Source organism: Carcharhinus amblyrhynchos, chromosome 15 (assembly GCF_965287045.1).
Source record: "Carcharhinus amblyrhynchos chromosome 15, sCarAmb.v2.hapA, whole genome shotgun sequence".
NCBI lineage: Eukaryota > Metazoa > Chordata > Chondrichthyes > Carcharhiniformes > Carcharhinidae > Carcharhinus > Carcharhinus amblyrhynchos.
This window is the reverse complement of record NC_137338.1, coordinates 5071921-5098246: the sequence shown is the minus strand read 5'-3', so window position 1 is coordinate 5098246 and position 26326 is coordinate 5071921. Positions and strand designations below refer to the sequence as shown.

At 49.7% G+C, this 26326-nt stretch overlaps 1 protein-coding gene across 6 annotated transcripts in view; it reads left to right on the top strand.

Moving 5' to 3' along the window:
* Positions 1 to 22681, top strand: part of nrip1a (nuclear receptor interacting protein 1a) — a 109410-nt gene extending 86729 nt beyond the window's left edge. For 5 of the 6 annotated variants that reach the window (XM_080203368.1, XM_080203367.1, XM_080203369.1 and 2 more), the window contains exon 2: positions 17756 to 22681. In XM_080203368.1, coding sequence (XP_080059494.1) covers positions 18171 to 21971 — 3801 coding nt within the window. In that variant the 5' untranslated portion in view covers positions 17756 to 18170 and the 3' untranslated portion in view covers positions 21972 to 22681. Of the gene's footprint in view, positions 1 to 11099; positions 11155 to 17755 lie in introns of those variants that run through there. The other variant, XM_080203371.1, reaches the window with a different exon arrangement.
* Positions 22682 to 26326: the final 3645 nt, after the last annotated feature.

The window sequence follows — 26326 nt, the reverse complement described above, 5'->3', positions numbered from 1 at the left end:
CTGTACAACACTGGGGTACAGTACTGGTGGGGACGGGTCTGTCTCTGTATAACACTGGGGTACAGTACTGGTGGGGACGGGTCTGTCACTGTATAACACTGGGGTACAGTACTGGTGGGGACGGGTCTGTCACTGTATAACACTGGGGTACAGTACTGGTGGGGACGGGTCTGTCATTGTATAACACTGGGGTACAGTACTGTTGGAGACGGGTCTGTCACTGTATAACACTGGGGTACAGTACTGGTGGGGATGGGTCTGTCACTGTATAACACTGGGGTACAGTACTGGTGGGGATGGATCTGTCACTGTATAATACTGGGGTACAGTACTGGTGGAGAGAGATATATCACTGTGTAAGACTGGGGTCCTGGTGGGAATGTCACTATATAACACTGGGGTACAGTATTGGTGGGGACAGCTCTGTCACTGTGTGAAAGAGAGGTTCAGTGTCATTTCTGCTGATGGCACAGTCTTCAGCACTGCTACCTAACAGCACCGGGGACCTGGGTTCGATTCCTGGCTTCGGCCAATGTTTCTGCAGAGTCTACACATTCTCCCTGTGTCTGCGTGGGTTTCCTCTGGGTGCTCCGGTTTCCTCCTACAGTCAGAAAGATGTGCTGGTTAGGTGCATCGGTCATGCTAAATTCTCCCTCAGTGTACCCAAACAGGCACCAGAGTATGGCGATTTTCACTGTAATTTCATGTGACACTAATAAATAAACTTTAAGTATTAAACTTGGAAAGTGCAGGTGGTTTTGAGGATGTGCTTAACGGGGACACTGCAGAGGGAGCTCACTCTCCATTCACTTGACGAAGGAGCAAACCCCAAAAGCTAGTGAGTTTACTATCAAATAAATCGGTTGGACTTTAACCTGGTGTTGTGAGACTTCTTACTGTGTTTACCCCAGTCCAATGCCGGCATCTCCACATCAGTGTTTGATGGGGACAGTGTAGAGGGAGCTTTACTCTGTATCTAATCCCATGCTGTACCTGTCCTGGGAGTGTTTGATGGGGACAGTGTAGAGGGAGCTTTACTCTGTATCTAACCCCGTGCTGTACCTGTCCTGGGAGTGTTTAATGGGGACAGTGTAGAAGGAGCTTTACTCTGTATCTAACCCCATGCTGTACCTGTCCTGGGAGTGTTTGATGGGGACAGTGTAGAAGGAGCTTTACTCTGTATCTAACCCTGTGCTGTACCTGTCCTGGGAGTGTTTAATGGGGACAGTGTAGAGGGAGCTTTACTCTGTATCTAACCCCGTGCTGTACCTGTCCTGGGGGTGTTTGATGGGGACAGTGTAGAGGGAGCTTTACTCTGTATCTAACCCTGTGCTGTACCTGTCCTGGGAGTGTTTGATGGGGACAGTGTAGAGGGAGCTTTACTCTGTATCTAACCCCGTGCTGTACCTGTCCTGGGAGTGTTTGATGGGGACAGTGTAGAGGGAGCTTTACTCTGTATCTAACCCTGCGCTGTACCTGTCCTGGGAGTGTTTGATGGGGACAGTGTAGAGGGAGCTTTACTCTGTATCTAACCCCGTGCTGTACCTGTCCTGGGAGAACTTTCCATTCACCTGACGAAGAGGCAGTCCCCTCGAAAGCTTGCGAGTATATTATCAAATAAATAGGTTGGACTAAAACCTGGTGTTGTCAGACTTTTTACTGTGTTTGATGGGGGACAGTGTAGAGGGAGCTTTACTCTGTATCTAACCCCGTGCTGTACCTGCCCTGGGAGTGTTTGATGGGGGGACAGTGTAGAGGGAGCTTTACTCTGTATCTAGCCCCGTGCTGTCCCTGCCCTGGGAGTGTTTGATGGGGGACAGTGTAGAGGGAGCTTTACTCTGTATCTAATCCTGTGGTGTACCTTTGCTGGGAGTGTTGATGGGGACTGCGTGTTGCTGTACTGTTTCAGTTTCCTGTCAGTGAGTCTCTGATGTTGGACGAGGAAGGCAGGTGTGGGGGATGGGTCGCCGGAGCATGGTTTGATGGTAGGTGAGTACTTTAATCATTGGGGCAGGGTGTTTGCTTAAAGGCACTGAGGCCAACTTCTGCTCAACAGCTGATGAGGAGGCAGTGTGGGGTAGTGGGCACTATACCGCGCGGTACACTTAAACACGAGGCAGCAAAGGAAAACTAAAATACTGCACGCTAACCTTGCATTTTACTCCCTCTCTCTCTCTCTCTCACTGACACTAATGCTGCAAACTTTAATTAGTAGCCTTGGGGAGAAATCCTTCTCTTTGTGGTCCTGTCGTTTAACTTCAGTGAGGGATACCATCAGCAAAATATCCTGCTTGTGGCCGATGGGGACTGATTGCATTCCTTTTTTCTTTCCTCTAACCTCCAATTCTCTCGCGTTTTGTTCAAGGTCCTAAATATTGATTCACTTTAAGGAGCTGTGAGCAAGGTCATGTCAGATCAGCGGTGTGAAGGTCGGGTAGCTGCGACTTGTGTTGGAGCCAGTGTGGAGAAAGAGGAGCCGGTTTATCATCTGGTCTTGGAAAGGCGATGGGAGATTTTCCAGTAGTCTGTGGGGATCGGAGTGGGCGTTACTGTCCTTCCGCGGGCAGTCTCGACCTCGTGTCCTTTGATAACTGCTGTGGCACGTTGTGGAGGCCTGCGCCTGCCTTCCAGGCAGGAGGAGGAAGAACTTTCGTTCGTTCAGCACCATTCGCATCCTCCAGGGTTTCCCAGAGTGGTTCACGGTCTGTGAGGAAAAGCTGATGAGCTCTCGCTGGTAAAGTTTTGCCCACATTGGGGCCATGAATGTAAGATAATCACCAGGAACTTCCTGAAGCAATTCAGGAATTTTACACGGATGGGATTTTACGGTCCCGTCGAGGTCAATAGAGTTTAGAACATCTTGGCACATTTTACAGCCCCGCCTGCACCTCAAGAAGGCCATGTAACCACCCCACCCCCCCCCCCCCCCCCATAGAGTCTTTGAGATGAATCGTGTCAATGATTCAAAGTGAAGACAGATAAACACATGTGGGAGAAAGGAATAGACAGATTCACTGATTCGAGTTAGATTAATTCGATGGATGGTGGGACATGGGGAAGTTCTGTGGAACAAAGGAACCTTGCTGTGTTTGTCTGTACACCTCTGAAGACAGGAGGGCATGTCAGCAGGATGGTGAAAAAGGCACACGGAGCACTTGCCTGTATCAATCGAGGCATAGATTACAAAAGCAAGGAAGTCATGTTGGAGTTGCATAGAATTTTGGTGAGGACACAGCTGGAGTACTGTGTGCAGTTCTGGTCACCACATTATTAGGAAGGATGCGATCGCACTGGAGGGGGTCCAGAGGAGATTCACCAGGATGCTGCCTGGGATGGAACATTTAAGTTATAAAGAGAGGTTGGGTAGGCTTGGTTTGTTTTCGTTGGAGCAGAGAAGACTAAAGGGTGACCTGATCGAAGTGTACAAGATTATGAGGGGCATGGACAGGGTGGATAAGGAGCAGCTGGACCCCTGAGTTGAAGGGTCAGTTGTGGGGGGAAATAGGTGTAAGTTGAGGGGCAGGATGTTTAGGGAGGATGTGAGGAGAAAGCTTTTTGACCCAGAGATCTGGAATGCGCTGCCTGGGAGGGTGGTGGAGGCGGGATACCTCACGTCCTTTAAAAAGTATCTGGATGAGCGCTTGGCATGTCGTAACATTCAAGGCTCAGGGCCAAGTGCTGGTAAATGGGATTAGGTGGGAGGTCAAGTGTTTCTTGCTTGTGGAGGCAGACCTGAAGGCCTGAAAGGCCTCTCCTGCACTGTATGAGTTAATGAATTAGATTGGGAGTGTGTGCTTTTCAGTGACATTGTCTTCCTAAGAGGGGTGATTATCAACTTGACCCCCAAAAGAGTAGAAATGGACATCGCAAGAACAATTGGTGAGCAGAAACTGGAAGGGGCTTTTCTGGTGATCTGGAGGTAGAAGAAACTTGCTGAAGATAAAAGATATGCTGTATTACTGCCCCAGTATTTAATAGCATTGATATTAACATTTCTGTCCAGCACTAACAACAGCATCTGTCAGTTCGGCTGAATGGCCAATTTCTGTAAGGTTGCATTGTGCAGCAGCCAACTTGTGCACAGGAAGAGCCCACAAGCAGCATTAAGTTAAATGTCCAAATAACTTGTCTCTGTGTTGACGGAGAAATATTGATCAGATACTGGAAAGGGCTTAAATCAAAGCAACATACTGTGGATCCTGGAGACCTGAAGATGGGAAGGCGATGGTCCAGTGGTGTTATCGCTCGACTTTTAATCTGGAAACTCAGCTAATGTTCTGGGGACTCAGGTTCGAATCCTGCCACAGCAGCTGGTGGAATTTGACTTCAATAAAAATATCTGGAATTAAGTTTTGACTGATGACCATGAAACCATAGTCGATTGTTGGAAAAACCCATCACATTCTCTATTGTCCTTTAGAAAAGGAAATCTGCCGTCCTTATCCGGTCTGGCCTACATGTGACTCCAGAGCCATAGCAATGTGGTTGACTTTCAACTGCCATCGGGCAGCTTGGGATGGGCAATAAATGCTGGCCAGCCAGAGACACCCATGTCCCACGAATGAATAAAAAAGATATAAAATAGAAACAGAAAATGCTGGATAAACTCAGCAGATCTGACAGCATCTTTGGAAAGAAAAAACAGAGTTAACACTTCAGGCTCTATATGACTGCCCTTTGGAACTTGATTTCTCTCTTCACAGATGCTGCCAGACTTGCTAATTTATTTTCCCCAGCAGTTTGGGTTTATATTTCTAGAGAGAGCTTCCTTGCTGTTCGTAAAAATGCCACGAGAATCTTGTCACAGCGTTACTGTTTATTCAGTCACTCACTGGGTAACTGTTCAGTCACTGTTTAATCAGGGTGAGGGTCACTCACTGTGTAACTAAACAAACAAAGAACAACCCAGCATGGGAAACAGGCCCTTCGGCCCAACGAGCCCGCGCCGCCGCATCACCCTACACCTATTCTACCCTGCGTGTCTACGAATGGAATCCCTAACTTAGCCAGATTCAGGAGAGAATAGTGTCAATTTGGTAAAGCCACTCAGCCTAAGAGCACATCTTTGGGGTGTGGGAGGAAACCGGAGCGCCCGGAGGAAACCCACGCATCCACAGGGAGAATGCGCAAACTCCCACAGACACAGGCCCAAATCCATGTGTCTGCACAGCTAGCAGTGATAGTCACCGAGCTGTTGCGGCACCCGTCTACCGGTCCAGGATCAAGCACACACACCGACACGAAGTACTAGGCCACTCCTGGAACCTCCAAGAGCAGCCCACGCACGACCCACCGTGTGCATGCCCCTCGTTTGACAACGAGGTGGACCTCCACCTGCGGAATAAAAGACAAAAACGTTAACATACAAGTCTGCACTTCCGGTGTCTCCCGAGGTTCTAACCCTTATTCAATAACCCCTGCCATAACCCTCCATCCTCGTTTCACTCATGTGCCTGTCTAAGTGAACCTTAAACGAGTCCAACGTTCCTGCCTCCACCACCCTACTCGGTAGCGCGTTCCATACTCCCACAACTCTCTGCGTGAAGAATCTTCCTCTCACATCCAAATTATACCTCTCCCCCCTCACCCTTAAATCATGACCTCTTGTAATTGTACTCAGTCTAGGGAGCAGTCTCTCACTATTAACTCTATCTATTCCCTTCAGTATCTTATATACCTCTATCATGTCCCCCCTCAACCTCCGTCTTTCCAAGGAGAATAGTCCCAGTTTCTCCAACCTTTCCTCGTAACCCAGTCCCTCCATGCCAGGCAACATCCTGGTAAACCTCCTCTGCACTCTTTCCAGAGTCTCCACGTCCTTCCGGTAGTAAGGTGACCAGAACTGGACGCAGTACTCCAAATGCGGTCTAACCAACGTTCTGTACAACTGAACGTTGTAACTGTGTAACTGTACAGAGTCACTGTTTATTCAGACTGAGAATCATTCACTGTGTAACTGTACAGAGTCACTGTTTATTCAGGGTAAGGATCGCTCACTGTGTAACTGTACAGAGTCACTGTTTATTCAGGGTGAGGGTCACTCACTGTGTAACTGTACAGAGTCACTGTTTATTCAGGGTGAGGGTCACTCACTGTGTAACTGTACAGAGTCACTGTTTATTCAGGGTGAGGGTCACTCACTGTGTAACTGTACAGAGTCACTGTTTATTCAGGGTAAGGATCACTCACTGTGTAACTGTACAGAGTCACTGTTTATTCAGGGTGAGGGTCACTCACTGTGTAACTGTACAGAGTCACTGTTTATTCAGGGTAAGGGTCACTCACTGTGTAACTGTACAGAGTCACTGTTTATTCAGGGTAAGGATCACTCACTGTGTAACTGTACAGAGTCACTGTTTATTCAGGGTAAGGGTCACTCACTGTGTAACTGTACAGAGTCGCTGTTTATTCAGGGTGAGGGTCACTCACTGTGTAACTGTACAGAGTCACTGTTTATTCAGGGTGAGAATCACTCTCTGTGTAACTGTACAGAGTCACTGTTTATTCAGGGTATGGGTCACCCACAGTGTAACTGTACAGAGTCACTGTTTATTCAGGGTGAGAATCACTCTCTGTGTAACTGTACAGAGTCACTGTTTATTCAGCAGGGTAAGGATCACTCACTGTGTAACTGTACAGAGTCACTGTTTATTCAGGGTAAGGGTCACTCACTGTGTAACTGTACAGAGTCACTGTTTATTCAGGGTAAGGGTCACTCACTGTGTAACTGTACAGAGTCACTGTTTATTCAGGGTAAGGGTCACTCACTGTGTAACTGTACAGAGTCACTGTTTATTCAGGGTGAGAATCACTCACTGTGTAACTGTACAGAGTCACTGTTTATTCAGGGTAAGGGTCACTCACTGTGTAACTATACAGAGTCACTGTTTATTCAGGGTGAGGGTCACTCACTGTGTAACTGTACAGAGTCACTGTTTATTCAGGGTGAGGGTCACTCACTGTGTAACTGTACAGAGTCACTGTTTATTCAGGGTGAGAATCACTCACTGTGTAACTGTACAGAGTCACTGTTTATTCAGGGTGAGGGTCACTCACTGTGTAACTGTACAGAGTCACTGTTTATTCAGGGTGAGGGTCACTCACTGTGTAACTGTACAGAGTCACTGTTTATTCAGGGTAAGGGTCACTCACTGTGTAACTGTACAGAGTCACTGTTTATTCAGGGTGAGGGTCACTCACTGTGTAACTGTACAGAGTCACTGTTTATTCAGGGTGAGGATCACTCATTGTGTAACTGTACAGAGTCACTGTTTATTCAGGGTGAGGATCACTCATTGTGTAACTGTACAGAGTCACTGTTTATTCAGGGTAAGGATCACTCATTGTGTAACTGTACAGAGTCACTGTTTATTCAGGGTAAGGGTCACTCACTGTGTAACTGTACAGAGTCACTGTTTATTCAGGGTAAGGATCACTCACTGTGTAACTGTACAGAGTCACTGTTTAATCAGCAGGGTAAGGATCATTCACTGTGTAACTGTACAGAGTCACTGTTTATTCAGGGTGAGGGTCACTCACTGTGTAACTGTACAGAGTCACTGTTTATTCAGGGTGAGGGTCACTCACTGTGTAACTGTACAGAGTCACTGTTTATTCAGGGTAAGGATCACTCACTGTGTAACTGTACAGAGTCACTGTTTATTCAGGGTGAGAATCATTCACTGTGTAACTGTACAGAGTCACTGTTTATTCAGGGTGAGGGTCACTCACTGTGTAACTGTACAGAGTCACTGTTTATTCAGGGTGAGGATCACTCACTGTGTAACTGTACAGAGTCACTGTTTATTCAGGGTAAGGATCACTCACTGTGTAACTGTACAGAGTCACTGTTTATTCAGGGTGAGAATCATTCACTGTGTAACTGTACAGAGTCACTGTTTATTCAGGGTGAGGGTCACTCACTGTGTTACTGTACAGAGTCACTGTTTATTCAGGGTGAGGATCACTCACTGTGTAACTGTACAGAGTCACTGTTTATTCAGGGTATGGGTCACCCACAGTGTAACTGTACAGAGTCACTGTTTATTCAGGGTAAGGATCACTCTCTGTGTAACTGTACAGAGTCACTGTTTATTCAGGGTGAGAATCACTCTCTGTGTAACTGTACAGAGTCACTGTTTATTCAGGGTGAGGGTCACTCACTGTGTAACTGTACAGAGTCGCTGTTTTTTCAGAGTGAGGGTCACTCACTGTGTAACTGTACAGAGTCACTGTTTATTCAGGGTAAGGATCACTCACTGTGTAATTGTACAGAGTCACTGTTTATTCAGGGTGAGGGTCACTCACTGTGTAACTGTACAGAGTCACTGTTTATTCAGGGTAAGGATCACTCACTGTGTAACTGTACAGAGTCACTGTTTATTCAGGGTAAGGGTCACTCACTGTGTAACTGTACAGAGTCACTGTTTATTCAGAGTGAGAATCACTCCCTGTGTAACTGTACAGAGTCACTGTTTATTTGATTTTTGATTTATTGTTGTCACATGTATTGGGATGTTTTGGGATTTTCCAGTCCTGCTGCAGTGAATGGAGATTTGGCTCAGTGCCAAATTCTCCATTCTCGCTGGGAGTGGCAGCGGGGCGTGCTAGACTGGAGAATTCCGGCCAGAGTACGTAGGAACATAGATAGAGGATTAGGCCATTCAGCCCATTGAGCCTGTTCCACGATTCAGTGAGATTATGGCTGCACTGTGGCCATATACCTGCCTTTGGCTCACATCTCTTAATATCTTCGCTCAACAAAAATGTATCTATCTTGGATTTAAAGCTGGCAACTGATCTGAAATCAACTGCTGTTTGTGGAAGAGAGTTCCAACCTCTATCACTGTTTGTGTGTGGAAGTACTTCCTAACATTTCTCCTGAACTGCCTGGGCTTGATTTTTAGACCAGGTCCCCTGTTCAAGAATCTCCATGATGTGGAGATGCCGGTGTTGGACTGGGGTAAACACAGTAAGAAGTCTCTCAACACCAGGTTAAAGTCCAACAGGTTTATTTGATAGTAAACCCACAAGCTTTCAGGGTTTGCCAACCAGGGGAAATAGCTTATCTTTATCCGCCCTGTCATTTCCTGTTAGTATCTTAAAGACTTTGATCAGATCATCCGTTAACCTTGTAACTGGTCCCTCCAAGGCCAATGTATCCTTCCTAAGGTGTGGTGCCCATATTGCTTCACAGTAACTCTAAGTGGGGTCTATCAGGGTTTTGTGTTGCTGCAGTATAACTCCTTAGATTCCAGTCCTCTAAAGGCCAACATTTCATTAGCCTCCCTGATCATTTTCTGCACCGATTTGTGGCATTTTAAAGATCTATTGCACCCGAACCCCCAAGTCCCTTTGGACATCTGCTGTATTTAACTTAATTTTATGTAGAAAGTACTCTAGCCAATCCCTTCTTGGTCCAAAATGGGGATAATTGGGTGGCCCTTTGATAGACCTAGCAGAGACCGGATGGACGGCATGGCCTCCTTCTGTGCTGTCGGGTGCTCTTTTTCATGCCAGCCTTTCTGTATCGAGGTCACCAGCCTGAGTGAGGTGCCCTCATTTCTTCCTTCCTGAACCACAAGGCTTGTTTTTGAGGTTGACACTGTGTGGGTGTCAGCTTGCCTGTGAGGTCTGCTTTCATCTGCTTCTGCGGCTGCAGACGGCCCCTTTGCCCTGACTTCCCATGTGATATTTCTGCCCATTTTATAACTTTAAAACCTTGTGTGAGATTTCATTTCCCCTGACGCACCAACCCGACCCAGTGACCCCTGCCCCTTCCATGGTAATGATGTGGGGAGATGCCGGCGTTGGACTGGGGTAAACACAGTAAGAAGTCTCGCAACACCAGGTTAAAGTCCAACAGGTTTATTTGGTAGCAAACGCCACTAGCTTTTGGGCATTGCCCCTTCATCAGGTTAGTGGGGAGTTCTGATCACAGAAGGGTACCCTTTGCCCCATGTCCACTGAGGCTCAGTTGGACATCATTCCTGCCTCCAGATCAGAAGATTATTGGGGAGGGGGTGATTTTCCACCCCCCCCCCAACCCTCTCCCTCGCTCTTCCCGCGGCAGGTCTCTCAGCAGCGGGAACCAGCCTGCCATTGGTGGGATCTTCTGAAAGTAAAGTTAAAAGTTTATTTATGAGTCACAAGTAAGGCTTACATTAACGCTGCAATGAAGTTACTGTGAAATTCCCCTAGTTGCCACACTCCGGCGTCTGTTCGGGTCAGTGCGTCTAACCCTTACGTCTTTCAGATTGTGGGAGGAAACCGGAGCACGCGGAGGAAACCCACGCAGAAATGGGGGGAACATGCAGACTCCACACAGACAGTGACCCGAGCTTGGAATCAAACCCGGGTCACTGGTGCTGTGAGGCAGCCGTGCTAACCACTGCGCCACCGTGCCACCCTACTGGTCCCACTGGTGTCAACGGAATTTCAAAATGTATCCCCATGGTGGGTGGGTGGGGGGGGTTCGCTGTCGGGAGGACTAAAAAACCCCACTGGCGAGAATGGCCAGAAAGATCTCCCCCACCCCGTGTTCACCTCAGAGGCCTGAGCATACGTTACAGCGCCTGATACTCCAGTAGAAACACTGAGCAAGCAGTGCCCAGTTGGCCTTGAAACTGATACCTGCCTAGCCCCCTCAAGTAAAAGATCCCACAACATTTCTTCAATGAAGAGCGGGTGTGGAAGTGGCGTGGGGTTGGGGGGGGAGGAGTTGGGGGGGTGGGTGATATCTGATAAGCTGATAATATAATAATCTGATAAGCTGGTTATATCCCCCCCCCCACCCACCCCACTGTTTGGCCACATTACACACGCACCGTCCACGCTGGGACTCGAACCCCGAGTCTCGGCCCGGTTGCAGGGACGACAATGACGACGCAGCAGAGATCAACAGTCCGGCACTCGAGGCTTTTGAAAGGCGCTATATAAATGCTGACTCTTTCCGTTCCCCCCCCCCCCACCCCCCGCTCTTTTGCAAAGGGAGAAAAGATGAAACAAAAACTGAACCCTGTTGCCCGTGCTGGACTGGAGGTTGCGAGGAAGTTTTCCGCTGATTTATTGCTTGACTTTGGTCTGGAGAAAATAATCAGACGGATCAAAGAAAGATGTGGCGATTGTAGATTAATGAGTCTCCTTCATCACTCAGTGAGTCGCTGCCTGCCTTCAGTTCTCTCTCTCTCTCTCTATAGTTATATATATATATATATATATATCTACAGAAGGCAGTTTCCTCCTGCTGTGTCTGGGAGTTCCTAAACTGAGAGTTGTTTGTGACTGGCGGGTTATTTCTCTGCTCTGTTTTGCATTTGCTGTCAGAGGGGTGAGAATCCAGGGCGCACGAGTGACTCCTCTGCAGCCCAAGTCACAGCCCTGGGATCTGTTCCGTTTCCCCGCCACGTTTTAAACCCAGATGTCAGATTAAACCAGTGCAGTAAGTAAAACAAACGGGGAGGTGGGGTGGAGGTGGAGGGGTGGGTGGAATCTGACTTAAACTTTGACCTTCCTTTGCTTTGTGGCTTTATGTCAAAAAAAAACAGAAGTGTTCGGGAGCAATTTCCACCCCTGTGGTGTTTTTTTTTTGCTAGTTGAGTTTTTGGATGTTCCAGCACGGAGGTTGGCACTGCTGCATCAGAGCACCAGGGACCTGGGTTCGATTCCCGGCTCGGGTCGCTGCCTGTGTGGGTTTGCACGTTCTCCCCGTGCCTGTGTGGGTTTCCTCCGGGTGTTCTGGTTTCCTCCCACAGTCTGAAGGACGTGCTGGCTCGGGTACATTGACTCGAACAGGAGGGTGGCAACTGGCGGAATTTCACAGTGACTTCATTGCAGTGTCAATGTAAGCCTCACTTGCGACGAATAAATAGACTTTACTTTGATTAGAGGAGTGTAGTGAGCAGATGCTTTGTTCCTTATAGACTCTTTCAGCACAGGAGGAGGCCCATCCTGGGTGTTTCAGCTCATTGAGAAAGCTATCCGATTAGTCCCCTTCCCCTTGTTCTTTCCCTGCTCCCCTGCATTTTTCCCTTTCCAAGCATTTCTCCAGCTCCCTTTGGCAAGTTATTGTTGAATCTGCTTCCATCGCCCTTTCAGGCAGCGCATTCCAGATCACAGCAGGCCACTGTGCAAATAAATTCTCCTCATCTCAGCACTGGTTTCGCTGTCGATTCTCGTAAGCCTGTCATTTCTGTAGCACCTTGAATGGCCTCAGGACTTCCTGAAGCGTTTTACCCATGAACTATTATTGAAGTGTAGTCACACTTTCAATCTAGCAAATTTGGGCACGGCAAACTTGTCCAGACTGCTCTGTGCAAATGCCCGGGTCTGTTCTGTAGCACTGTTGGACGAGGGATAAACCGGCCCTGGATACTGAAGGGAACACTTTCGCTTTTCTCTGAAATATTGCCACTTGAGAGGGCAGACAGAGCTTTGGTGTAGCCAAACTCAAAACCCTGTGGGCATGGTTTAGATGGCACGGTGGCACAATGATTAGCACTGTTGCCTCAGCCTCAGGGGCCCGGGTTTGATTCCCAGCTTGGGTCACTGTCTGCGTGGAGTCCGCATGTTCTCCCTGTGTCTGCGTGGGTTTCCTCCGGGTGTTCTGGTTTCCTCCCACCCTCCAAAGATGTGCGGGTTAGGTACATTGGCCATGCTAAATTCTCCCTTCATGCCCTGAGATGCGTAGGTTAGAGGGATTAGCAGGGTAAATATGTGGGGTTATGGGGATAGGGCCTGGGTGGGAGTGTGTCAGTGCACAGTCAGTGGGCCAAATGGCCTCTTTCTGAATGGTAGGGATTCTATGAGTCTATGATCTCACCCAAAAGACAGCACTTCCGGCAGCGAGGCACTCCCTCAGCGCAACACCCGGCATACCAACCTAGTTTCTTATCAGCTCACTGGAGTGGGACTTGACAGTCATAATCCTCTGACTGAGAAGCAAGACTACTCTCCACATTGAGTCATATCTGACATCCTGTGGGGATTTATAAAAGGGAAATCATGCTTAACAAATTGACTGGAATCTACCGAGGAGGGGAAGCCGGTGGATATAGCTTACTTGGACTTTCAGAAAACTTTTGACAAAATGTCGCACAGGAGATTAGTGTGGAAAATGAAAGTGCATGGGATTGGTTGCAGAGTATTGAGATGAATAGAAAACTAGTCAGCAGACAAGGTTGGGAATAAGTGGGTCTTTTTTAAAATGTCAGTGGGGGGTACCACAGGAATCTGTGCTCGGACTCCCAACTATTCACAATATATATTCACGATTTAGATGTGGGAAATATATGTAATCTCTTCAAATGACACAAAGCTTTATGGGTGAGAGAGTTGTGAGGGGGATGCAGAGATCCTCCAGTGTGACTTAGACAGGCTGAGTGAGTGGGCAAATGCGTGGCAGATGCAGTATAATGTGGATAAATGTGAGTAGCAAAGGCAGGAGGGCAGATTATTACCTGAATGGTTATAAATTCAGAGAGGGAAATACACACTGAGACCCGGGTGTCCTCGTACACCAGTCACTGGAGTGGGGGTGCAGCAGGCAGTAAAAAAACAAATGGTATATTGGCCTTCATAGCGAGAGGACTCGAGTCCAGGAGCAGGGATGCCTTAGAACAATTGTAAAGGGCCTTGGTGACATCACGTAGAATCATAGAACCCTACAGTGCAGAAAGAGGCCCTTCGGCCCATCGAGTCTGCACCGAACACAATCCCACCCAGTCCCTACCCCCATATCCCTACATATTATACCCACTGATCCCTCTAACCTACGCATCCCAGGACACTAAGGGGCAATTTCTTAGCATGGCCAATCAACCAAACCCGCACATCTTTGGCCATCTGGGATATTGTGTGCAGTTTTGATTCCCTATCTGAGGAAGGATGCTCTTGCTCCAGAGGCACTGCACAGACGGTTTACCTGACTGATTCCTGGGATGGTGGGACTGACGTATGAGGAGGGATTGAGTCAGGATTGTATTCACTGGAGTTCAGAAGAATAAGGGGAGATCTCATAGAAACAAACTAAATTCTAACAGGTCTAGACAGGGTGGATGCATGAAGGGTATACCCGATGGTGGACATGTCGAGAACCAGATTAAGGATAAGGGGTAAAGCTTATAGGACTGAGATGAGGAGAAATTTCTTCACCCAGAGAGTGGCAAGCACAATACAGAAAACAGCTGAGGTCAAATCATTGTTTGTTTTCAAGGAGTTAGATATAGCTTTTGGGCTGAAGGGGATCAGTGGATACGGGGGGAAGTTGGGTTTTAATTTTACACTCTAATCTCTTATGTGGCACTTTGGTGAAAGCCTTCTGAAAGACCAAATAAACCACATCCACTGGCTGCCCCTCGTCAACGCTTACATCCTCAGTGATTGCAATAGATTTGTCAAGCATGATTTCCCTTTTGTAAATCCCCACAGGATATTGAGTTGGATGGTCAGTGATGATGATGATGAATGGTGGAGCAGGCTCGAAGGACCCAGTAGCCTCCTCCTACCCCTGTTTTCTATGAATAGTAAGCCTGAGAGCCTGGGACCTCCTGGCTGGACCGAGAGGGCAAATTTAGCGGGAAGGCATCACCACTGAATATTTAACGGCCACTGGCTCACTGACAGAGGGGTGGCCTTTGAGTGGGGACAGATGTGAGGGAAGGCGTGAAGCCAGTAGCTTGAATGAGGCCAAGTTTCACAACTGAAACATCTCCCTTGGGCTAGCTGCTGGTGCCTAGAAACCATCAACGCAGTGTAGTCATCGTCTCCAGGATGAAAGTGTTTTATCCGTGTGAAAATGAGGTTCATTCCTGTGTTTGCCAGTTTGATTAAGGGGCTCAAATCTTCGTGCCACCTCAGGTTACAAAGCTCAGTGCGCGGGATGGTCAGAATGGGAAGGGTAAGATTCTCCTGACACATGGGTGGCACAGTGGTTAGCACTGCTGCCTCACAGAGCCGGGTTCGATTCCCGGCGGGGGTGACTGTGCGGAGTTTGCATTTCCTCCCCGTGTCTGCGTGGGTTTCCCCCAGGTGCTCCGGTTTCCTCCCACAGTCTGAAAGACATGCTGGTTAGGTGCATTGACCCAAACCGGCGCCAGGTTGTGGCGACTAGGGGACTTTCACAGTAACTTCATTGCAGTGTTAATGTGAGCCGACTGGTGACGAATAAATAATGTTGTAATATTGTGAGAGAAAAGCCGGACCCTACGTCTCAGCATTGAGGTGCTCAGTGCAGCTTTGTCGGGGTTAAGTGCTGCACTCTTGCCCTTCTGCGTACCAGAGTGATGAGGACTGACAACGCAGCGTTTTATCTCGTGGTTTCTGTTTGGGAACACTATCAGATTGCTGCATTTGTTGATTTATGAGCTTATACTCTTTCCGTGTGGTACAATGCAGTTCGTTCTCTACAGCGGGCGTGCACAATTCCTTACTCTGCAGAATTTGGGATGTGGGATTTCTGGTTCAATCTTTCAGGGTGCACCATTTTCCCTCAGCCTCCTGCTCAGGAAGGAAGGCCTCCCACTCTGCAATGGTTGGACCCAGGATTGATTCGATTTGATGTGATTTATTATTGTCACATGTATTAACATACAGTGAAAAATATTGTTTCTTGCGCGCTCTACAGACAAAACATACCGTTCACAAAGAAGGAGACTAGGGAGTCACTCAAATTTGTAAGGAATTGAATTAAAACATTGTTAGAGCGTTTAAAAGAGTTAGAATGAAGTTTTAGAAGCCTAGGACGAGAGGAAAAGATAGAATGAGAAGGTAGGCTGGGCACAGCTTGCAAGGAGTCACCTCGCTCCGGCGCCATCTTGGAGAAAAAAAACCCATTGTGCCATATAGGCAGCCACTGTCGGAGTCCCAGTGGAGCGTGTGTTAATATGAGGTCCTTGGGGAACTGTTTGGGACAACTGTGAGTTTCTGAGATTGGGTTAGTGCCAAATATGGCAGTGTGTTGACAGGGAGCCCCTGGTGGCTGTCACTGGTAGTGTGCATCAATGTGGGCGGGGAAATCGTTGACAGGTCATGGATGTGGGAGTGCAACATTCCTGCGTTTGCTAAGATCTCCCACAAGATTTAGTTTTTAGCAGACATTGGGTTCAGACATTTTGTATAAGCGATGGTTTTATGACGTCCAAGAATCTGGTCAGTAACTTCCACAGGGATTCTCCTGACTGGTCACTGTAACAAAATATCCCATAAAACAAGGTCTCTGCCAACCTTAACTTAGCAGACATTCGCAAAATAAACGCTGCTTAGTCTCGGACTGATTGACAATACTAAACATATCTAATGAACTACACCATCTGCAATTTGGACCCACCGAGTTAATGGGTTGGAAGTTTTCTGTAGATTGTACACGGGACCTGTGGGAGGTCTCAGCCTTCAAGACAAACTGTCCTGGATCTACACTGGCACACGAGAAGATAAAGAACAGTTAGTCTGGAAAACAGGAAAAAAAATCGCAACTATGGCTTTGGAAATTGGTCTTTTGTGCTTAGAACTTAAAGCTTCACTCCACATCTCACCCCACGCTGTACCTGTCCTGGGAGTGTTTGATGGGGACAGTGTAGAGGGAGCTTTACTCTGTATCTCACCCCGTGCTGTACCTGTCCTGGGAGTGTTTGATGGGGGACAGTGTAGAGGGAGCTTTACTCTGTATCTAACCCCGTGCTGTACCTGTCCTGGGAGTGTTTGATGGGGGACAGTGTAGAGGGAGCTTTACTCTGTATCTACCCCTGTGCTGTACCTGTCCTGGGAGTGTTTGATGGGGACAGTGTAGAGGGAGCTTTACTCTGTATCTAACCCCATGCTGTACCTGTCCTGGGAGTGTTTGATGGGGGACAGTGTAGAGGGAGCTTTACTCTGTATCTAACCCCGTGCTGTACCTGTCCTGGGAGTGTTTGATGGGGGACAGTGTAGAGGGAGCTTTACTCTGTATCTAACCCCGTGCTGTACCTGTCCTGGGAGTGTTTGATGGGGGACAGTGTAGAGGGAGCTTTACTCTGTATCTAACCCCGTGCTGTACCTGTCCTGGGAGTGTTTGATGGGGGACAGTGTAGAGGGAGCTTTACTCTGTATCTAACCCCGTGCTGTACCTGTCCTGGGAGTGTTTGATGGGGACAGTGTAGAGGGAACTTTACTCTGTATCTAACCCTGTGCTGTACCTGTCCTGGGAGTGTTTGATGGGGACAGTGTAGAGGGAACTTTACTCTGTATCTAACCCTGTGCTGTACCTGTCCTGGGAGTGTTTGATGGGGACAGTGTAGAGGGAGCTTTACTCTGTATCTAACCCTGTGCTGTACCTGTCCTGGGAGTGTTTGATCAGGACAGTGTAGAGGGAGCTTTACTCTGTATCTAACCCCGTGCTGTACCTGTCCTGGGAGTGTTTGATGAAAAGCTCATAAGATACAGGAGCAGAATTAGGCCATTCGGCCCATCGAGTCTGCTCCACCATTCAATCATGGCTGATGTGCTCCTCATGCCCATTTTCCTGCCTTCTCCCCATAACCCTTCAACCCCATTACCAATTAAAAATCTGTCGAACTCCTCCTTAAATTTACTCACTGTCCCAGCATCCACCGCACTTTGGGCTGGCAAATTCCAGATTCACAACCCTTTGTGATTTATTGGACATCGCTCTCTGCTGTGCTCACCTCTCTCTCAGTAACAGCCCATTGTTAATGCGAGACAACCTGTTGAGTTGGTTCAAATTGGCCGTTTACGATTCTTGTGTTTTTCCCCTATTTTCCAGGCGCTGTTTCCGATATCCGAGGAGAGCGACCGTTGAGAAAAGCGGAAGGGACTTGATTCACCAGGATCCCCAGATGTTCCAGGAAGGGCCGCAGATGGGAATTCCGTTCCTTCCCTGGAGTTGCCGCTTGGCTTGTCAACATTTGGGATACGCCAGCGATGGGCTCTTGTCATCCTTGAGTCGCTAAAACGGGAAGTGGAGGTGACAACGTCTCTGCGAAGTTGGACCTTTGGCCGCGTCTGATCCTGGGAATGGCCCTACGGAATTCCGCCTCTCCGCCACGTTCCAATGCGTTGCTATTAGAACTGGATCCGGAATATAACCCGGCCCGCGAATAAATGGACACGTAAATCTGGAACAAGATTCTTTTTGTTTGCATCTTCCCCTTTTTTTTGTTGTTTGTTTTTGTTTGAACATGACCCATGGGGAGGAGCTTTGCTCTGAGATGCAGCAGGATTCAGTCGTGTTAACTTACCTCGAGAGCGTTTTAATGCATCAAGCATCGGGGGCCAGTATGGGCACCCCGTCCACCAAGGGCACCTCCGACGAGGAAGGCGTGGCTTGCAAGACCTCCGCCAGCCGCAGTAGCCGAGGTGGAGGAGGAGGAGGAGGAGGGGGGGGGAGAGGGGAGCGCCTTGTGGCATCTCCCTCCTGCGAGCCTGCCGTCTCCTCCCAGCAGAGGACATCCAAATCCGCCTCCGCGCTGAACGTGAAGAAGGCCAGGCTCCTCCAGGCCGAGGCCTGGGACGGGGCCAAGAGGAGGAGGGTGTGCGGCCACGGGCTGGAGGCCAGCGACCAGGAGGGCGGCCTGCCCGCTGCCAGGCAGGGCAGGCTTGGCAAAGCCCAGCAGCAGCAGCAGCAGCACAGCACCTTACTGGCTTCCTTGCTCCAGTCGTTCAGCTCTCGGTTGCAGAACGTGGCGCTGTCCCAGCAGGGCAGTGCCCCCCTGCCAGGCCAGCTGCAGTCCCCGGGCACCCGCGCCTCCTCGCCGGAGGTAGATCTGAGGAGCTACGGGCTGGTGTCCAGCCACCTGCGAGCCCTGCTGAAGAACAGGGACCACAGCCGGAGCAACCGCCTTCCCAAGGAGAGCGAGGGCGCCTACCGGAGCCCCGTCGACCACCAGAGACTCTCCGGCTCCCCAGCCGACGGGCGGCCGGTTGGCGAGCCCATCTCCTGCTCCGCCAGGCTGCGGGCGGTGGCCAGCATGGTGGAGAACGGCGCCCGCTCTGCCGGCTCCCCCAAACCCAGCGTGGCCTGCAGCCAGCTGGCCTTGCTGCTGTCCAGCGACACGCAGCTGCAGCAGTATACCCGCGAGCACTCTCTGGGTGCCCGGGCCGTGCCGCCCTCGGCCAGCGAGAGGCTGGCCGCCATCGCCAGCCAGAAGGTGGCCGTGTCCTCGCAGCCCGAGCCGGCCCGGGAGCGCCCGCCAAAGGACAGGTATCGCCACGCCATGCCCAACGGCACCTCGGTGGCCTCGGAGTGCCCGAGCCAGCCGGAGATCTCGGAGCGAGCGGGGAGGTTTGTGGATCACGCCAAGAGCCCGTCTGGAACCTGGGAGAAGAGCAGCAGGGAGCGCAATCAGACGTCCATGTCCCCAAACAGCAGTAGCCTCCTCATGCACCTTCTCAACACCAACAGTGCCCCTAAGTCTTCACCCAAAAATGGCGCCGCGCCCGCCAATGGCCACCACTGGGCTGGCGCCGAAAGGAGAAGCTTCCCTGGCTTTGATTACCGCAGTCGGATGCCAGCCTGGGAGAAGCCAGTCAAGCAGGAAGCCAGCTCCTTGGAGGAGGCCTACAGCAGCGATGAGAGTTCTCGCTCCAGCTGCACTCCCATGGATCTGTCAACCAAGCCCAGGATCTGTGAGCCCATCTCGCTCCAGTCTCGCAGCTTGGAGCAAATGACTGAGTCTCTGCTCTTCAGTTGGAACCCCAAAGCCACAGGGGTCCGGAGTCCTGAGGCCAGGGAGGACCGCAACGTTCCCGAAGTTAAGAGCCACCAAAAAGTCACCCTCCTCCAACTGCTTCTCGGGCACCAGAACGGCGCCAAGGGGAGCCGAACGCCTGAGCCCCAGGCCCCCGATCTCAAGAACGAGAGTCCCAACAGCGCGGCAATGCATGCTGAGTCTTCATTGGCTGGCTCGCTGCTCAGCCGGCGAGTCAGGGGCCTGGAAACCTTTCCGCCGTCATCCTCCTCCTCCTCCTCTTCATCCTCCTCATCCTCCTCCTCCTCCTCCTCCTCCTCCTCCTCGTCCTTGCAAATGGCGGACAGGACCCCGGCCCCGAGGATCACCAACAGCTCGGCCAGCCGGCAGCCCCAGCTCTCGCCCCTCTGCCACGCCAACGAGGGCGCGCACCGCATCTTTGCCCGCCGAGGGAAGCCCTCGAGTGACCGGGAGCCCTCGCAGAACCATCTCTCCAAGCAGCAGACCCCGGCTGAGCCGGCCAAGAGTCACCACTTCCTGGAGCCGCTGCTGAACTCCGAATCGGCCAAAGCTCACCAGTTCCCCAAGCAGTCGCTCCCCCCGGAGCTGGCGAAGAGTAATCAGTACGTCTCGATGCAGTCACTCACCACCGAGAGCCAACTTTCCAATTTCTCCTTCAGTGCCAGCAAGCTGCTGCAGGATCTCGCTCACACTGGCTTCCACAAGTCCCCAGAGGTTTCCCAGGCAGACGCTGAGAATAAGAATGTGGCCCTAGGCTCCATGGAGGCCAGGGTAAGGGAGAACTCTGCCCCCCTCCTGTTCAACAGGCCGGCTGACTCTCTCTGCTTTCAGCAGCCGGTATTGCCAGAGTCCGGAGACGAGCCGACTAGACGCACCCTTCAGGCAGGTTCAGCATCCGGTGCGGATCTCGAAAACCTGCTGGAAAGACGCAGTGTCCTCCAGCTCCTTCTGAGGACCCCAGAGAAAGACAAGGTCCACGTGGGCAACTTGCATGGAAGACCAGGCGACCAACAGACCTTGGTAGGCGCCCACCCATCAGAGACCCGGTGCAACGGGCAGACCACCACCAATGCCGAACCCATCTCCATGGTCAAAGTCAAGACAGAGCCTGTCGAGGAAGAGGCTGGCTTCTCTTCAAACGCAGGGGCATTGGAAAAAAGTGCCAATTTCCAGCTTCCGATGCCAAGCAAGGCTGAGGAGAAACACCCATCCTTCCCAGTGGATAACGTGAAGCAAGAACTGGCTTCCCCACCTTTATCCCCGCCCATGACTCAGTCCCATTCCTCTCAGAAAGGAGGTGTCCTGAGCCAGCTGCTGCAGCGGGACAACAATGCCACCCTGGGCACCTACACCTTCAGTCAACATCCAAACACTGGCAGCCTCCAGGAGGCCCCGACGTCCACCTCTGGTTCCAACAGCCCCTGCAATGTTCCCAAGAAGAGGAAGATCCTCCCCGCCTCCCCCACTGACCTGGATAACTTGCAGAAGATGCTAGAGCAAGGTGAGGTGCGGAACAATCACTCCGTCTCTTCCAGGGGGGCAATGAATGGCCTTCCAGGCTTGCAAGGCAATGGCAGGATGTTGGATCTCCGGCCTAGCAACGGATTGGAGTTTGAATCCCGGAGTAACGGGAAGGACACCCAAGGCTTTAATGTCCTAAAGCAGCTTCTTCTCTCAGAGAACGGGATCAAAGTCTTGAGTCAACATCGGACAATTCAGAATGGTGGCTCACCCAGCGAGAGGGCGTCTCCCTGTGATCCAAAGCTGGAGGATTATCATTCCGCTCACTTCTACGGCAAGCGCGACCTGGATGTCAACGGGAAGGAGGCCACAAGAGGATTTGAGCCCGCCCGGTACCTCAGCACCCTACCCTCCAGCTCATCGGCGGACAACCCGCCCACCAACCGGGCAGCGCCGGACTCCGAGCGCCAGGCCCCCTACCGCGGCCCGCAGGCGGACTCGCCCTGGTTGACCAAGACGAACCCCATCCTCTATTACATGCTGCAGAGGGGCGGCAGCGGGGGGGAGGGCCAGCCTTTCGGCCTCAGCGCCCCGAGAGGCGGGGCCGGGGACGGAGAAACGGCCCGGAAGGAGAGGAGGACGCCACGGCAACGCGGCGAGCGCCCCCTGCCCGAGCGCTGGGTGAAGGACGAGCCTGCTGACTCTCCGGGTTACCCCCGCGGCCGCGAGGCTCTGACCCCCCCTGACCTGAGCGAAAGCACGCGCAGGATCCTGGAGAAAGTGGTGGCGATAAAGCGGGAGCCCGACTGAGAGGCAGGAGGACGGAGGGAGTGAAAGAAAAAAAAAACACACAGATAAAGAAAGCAAACGGACAATCCTGTCCATTCCACCAGGTCTTGTGCAATACACTCTGGATCAGCTAGATAGAAGGGCAAATGCTGCATATATAATATATATAAATAAAAATATAAGTGTATATAATATATATACCAGCGCTGACAGACAGCTTGTCCACTGGCATGGTGCCATGTCTGGAACTTGTATCTGTTGCCAGGAATGCCAAGGTATTGGAATCCACCGGTTTTTATATTGTAATTTTATATATACACACATATATGGATATCCGCACATATATATGTACATATATATAAAATAAATACAATGAGGATGATACCCTTTTGTCTTTGCCCTGTCACGGTCAGTGCTAAAGAATGATAATCATGTTAAAGGTACAGTAGGTTTTGTGTCCTGCATGCCCCACTGGGAGCCTTGCCTCTCTCATTGAGTTGGTGGCGCCAATTGACGGGCTTCTTAAAGGGCCCCTTTCCTCGGTTTTGCTTTGTGCCCGGTGACTCTCTCTCCCTGTTTGACTAACCAGCCAGCTTTGGTGCCAGTCTCCTTGGCATGCTCCCTGTGAACTGACCCCTCGTCCCGTACTCCGGCGACGTGTTCCAGGAAGCGAGAAAGAAACCGGATCTCAGTTTGTTACCGCGTTTGCACATTTCTTTGACTCATTTTATTTCCGCCCCCCCCCCCCCCACCCCCCCCCCCTCCCCTCCGCCCCCACCACTTCCGATTCCCCTCGATGTTTTTCCAGGCTCTGTCGTCACGCAGATGCGCGTTTATTTATTTTCTTGTGGGGGGGGGGGGGGGGGTGCGGCGTTGCTTAGAGGCTCGCGAGCTCTCACTCTCTGGACGACGCTGACCTTTTGAAGTTTCTTTTTGTCGGTTTAAATGCATCTCAAACTTTGAAAGCCACTAAAAGGTGTCACACGTGACGCTTACGTCAGGACTTCTCCCAAACGGAGCTGGGTTTTTGTTCCGTTTTCCTCACCGCGACCACGTCATCCGTCGCTAAACGCGTTACACTTTCATCGTAAATAGTTTCTTTTGCCGGAACTTTGAACTCTCCCTCTCTCGTTGGCGGGGTGGGAGTTGAGGGGGGGGGGGGGAGAGTTTTCACCTTTTCTCCCCTTGCTGTAATGTAAATTGTAATGTAAAAAGTGTGTATATATACAGTACGCCTATGTATGGATGTTGGATGGGGGAAGATGCCTATTTTGTGTTGCATGCCTCTGCATTTGCAAGTGTGAAATATTGTATAGTTATATATGCATATTTTGTCCAATCTAATGTTAAAAAAAATCACAGAAAAAGTAACCCTTCTAACTCTGCGAACCGCATGGAATGAAAAGCATGTGGAATCCCTATGCACAAAAAAAAAATGTGATGTGTTAATTAAAAAAAAATGGAGAGAAAAAAAGAGAATTTAATGTCTTAATAATCAAAACTTTAATTACTTAATCAGTCTGTACATTGTCTGTACATTGTCTGTACCTGTGTGGCCTGTCACTGAAGAAGTGGGTAGCAGGGTATATTTTGAAAGTTATATGTCCTTTTTTTTTTAAAGAAGTGTTTTAAGCAATGTTTATTTCCCGAATCCCATCATTTCCCTCCTCCCTCCCCACCGCCATGCTGAAAGTCGCTCTCGTATGTAGGTGGGTGTATTTATTTATATATCTTTTAATTTAAAAGTACAAATTTTGACAATCCATTCTTCCTGGCAGTGCAAGCCCACGTTGGTCCATTTGACCAACCACCCAGTCTTCACGGGACTCTGTAGCTTGACAATTTTTATTTCTTCTTCCTTTTTTTGTATAAAAACATAGTTGCAGTCTCGGCTGAGAATTTTGAGGTTTTTTTTTACACAAGACTGTAGGTTCTTAGTACAACTAGGATGACTGGCTATTATCGAAACAGCCCACGACAGAGTCTCCATGCTGTTTTATCTTTTGCTCTCCAGCCCGGGAAACCAGGACAGGTCGGGGCTTTGGATCTAGGGGGTGAGGCGGGGGGGGAAGGTAAGGCCAAGAGTAAGTGAGGCTTGGGGCGATCTGGTTGAACCAGCCAGAAGTTGCAGTCAGAGAGATGAGCAAAGACATCAGGGACTTGAGTTGGGCACCCAAGCAGGAGTCGGGGGTTGGGGGGGGGGGGGTTGCTACGGATCTCAGAGACCAGTTGGAGTCAAGTTCGTGCCCGAGAATCGAGGCTTGTGGGGTAACTAGCTGAAGTCACGGCTCCGGGCCAGTAGGACCAGCAGGAGTCTTGCAGGCCATCGAGGCTGGGGAGCTGCGGCGGAGTCGGGGCTGTTAACATTTCACACGAGAGCATCTCCTCTGGGTAACCCCGAAAATTCAACCCAATACGACGGACTTTCAATGATCCCAAGACTCCCATTGTCTTCCAGAACAGTCTGCTCCAGCACTGTGGGTTGACCAAGGTGTTGCTGCGGGTGTATAAGACTTCCTAAGATAGTCATTCTTTGATTTGCAATCCCGGGTTCGGTGCGATGAGCCAGTTAGCCCCTTTTCTTTTTAAGGTGTGTACTTTCTTGACAATAAATGGCCGTGCTCCAGTTGTGTGTTGCGGTTAACCGATTCTTCCACATGACGTTTAACTTCAAGCCATCGACGGAATGTTCCAGATGCCAACCAGGATGAAAGTTGAGCGCCGAGTGCCATTTTGAATTTCTTTTGACGAAACTTAATTCAGTTTTCTGTAAATATCCGGATTTAGGTTCTTTTTTGTTGATAAAGAATGCACTGTAAACGATGGGAAATATTAGATTTTTAAAAAAAATAATATTTCAGTACTAGTATTTTGGGTTTAATTTGGTCTTTTAGAAAATGTTGCGCCTGATCTAATATGAACCGTGAGAACTGTACCAGTTTTTTTTGTACTCTGCAAAAAATAAATAAACTTTGGAATGAGAGGTGTGCATCCCTAAATTTGGTGCCTTTACAAAGTCTGTCTTTTCCTCCCATGTCTTCATTCCCACCTTGACATTCTTACACACAAAAAGAACAAAGAAAAGTACAGCACAGGAACAGGCCCTTCGGTCCTCAAAGCCCGTGCTGACCATGATGCCCAAACTAAACTGCCCTTACTCGGTCTATTCCCTCTCAATCACGTACCCATCCAGCTGCCTCTTAAATGTTGCTGATGTGCCTGCTTCCACCACCACCTCTGGCAGCGCACTCCAGGCACCCACCACTCTCTGTGTGAAAAACTACCCCCCTGCACATCTCCCTTAACCTTTCCCCCTCTCACCTTGAACCTGTGCCCCCTTGTCATTGACACTTGAGACCAGGCAACATCCTGGTGAACCTTCTTTGCGCTCTCTCTCCAAAGCTTTCACACCATTCTGGTAGTGTGGTGACCAGAACTGCATACAATACTCCAAATGCAGCCTAACCAAGGTTTTATGTAGCTGCAACATGATTTCCCAACTGTTGAATTCAGTGCCCTGTTTTTGATATCACTACCACGGAAGATGATATGTTCTTAGATCTCAACTCTTGGGGCGTCTGTAGGATGACCTTCTGTTCCATGCCTCACCGTTCAATATAATTATGTCTGATCATCTCCGTGTAAGCCTTTATCCCACACAATCCTCATATCCCTTTCTGTCATTGGTATTTAGAAATCTGTCAATCTCTGCTTTAAACAAACCCAATGACTGAACTTCCACAGCCCTCAATCAAGGGAAAAACCTGACCTGCATCTATCCTGTCTAACCCTTCAAGTATTTTGTAGCTTTCAAAGAAATCACCTCTCATTCTTCAAAACTTTTGAGAATACAGGGCCAGTTTATGATGACACGGTGGCACAGTGGTTAGCACTGCTGCCTCACAGCGCCAGGGACCCGGGTTCGATTCCTGGCTTCGGTAACTGTCTGTGTGGAGTCTGCACGTTCTCCCCGTGTCTGCGTGAGTTTTCTCCGGGTGCTCTGGTTTCCTCCCACAGTCTGAAAGACGTGATGGTGAGGTGCATTGGCCATGCTAAATTCTCCCTTAGTGTATCCGAAGGCCCTGGAGTGTGGCAGCGAGGGGATTTTCACAGTAACTTCATTGTTAATGTAAGTCTACTTGTGACTAATAAATAAACTTAAAGATTGCCCAATCGCTCTTCATAGAACTGTCCTAGCAACAAGTTTGATGAACCTCCATTGCACTCTCTCTGTGACGACAACACCCTACGGCACGGGGAGCAAAACTGCACACAGTACTCCAGGTGTCATCTAACTAAGGTTCTAAGCAATTGAAGCTACTCCTGTATTCAAATCCTTTTGCGATAAAGACTAACATACCATTAGTCTACCGAGT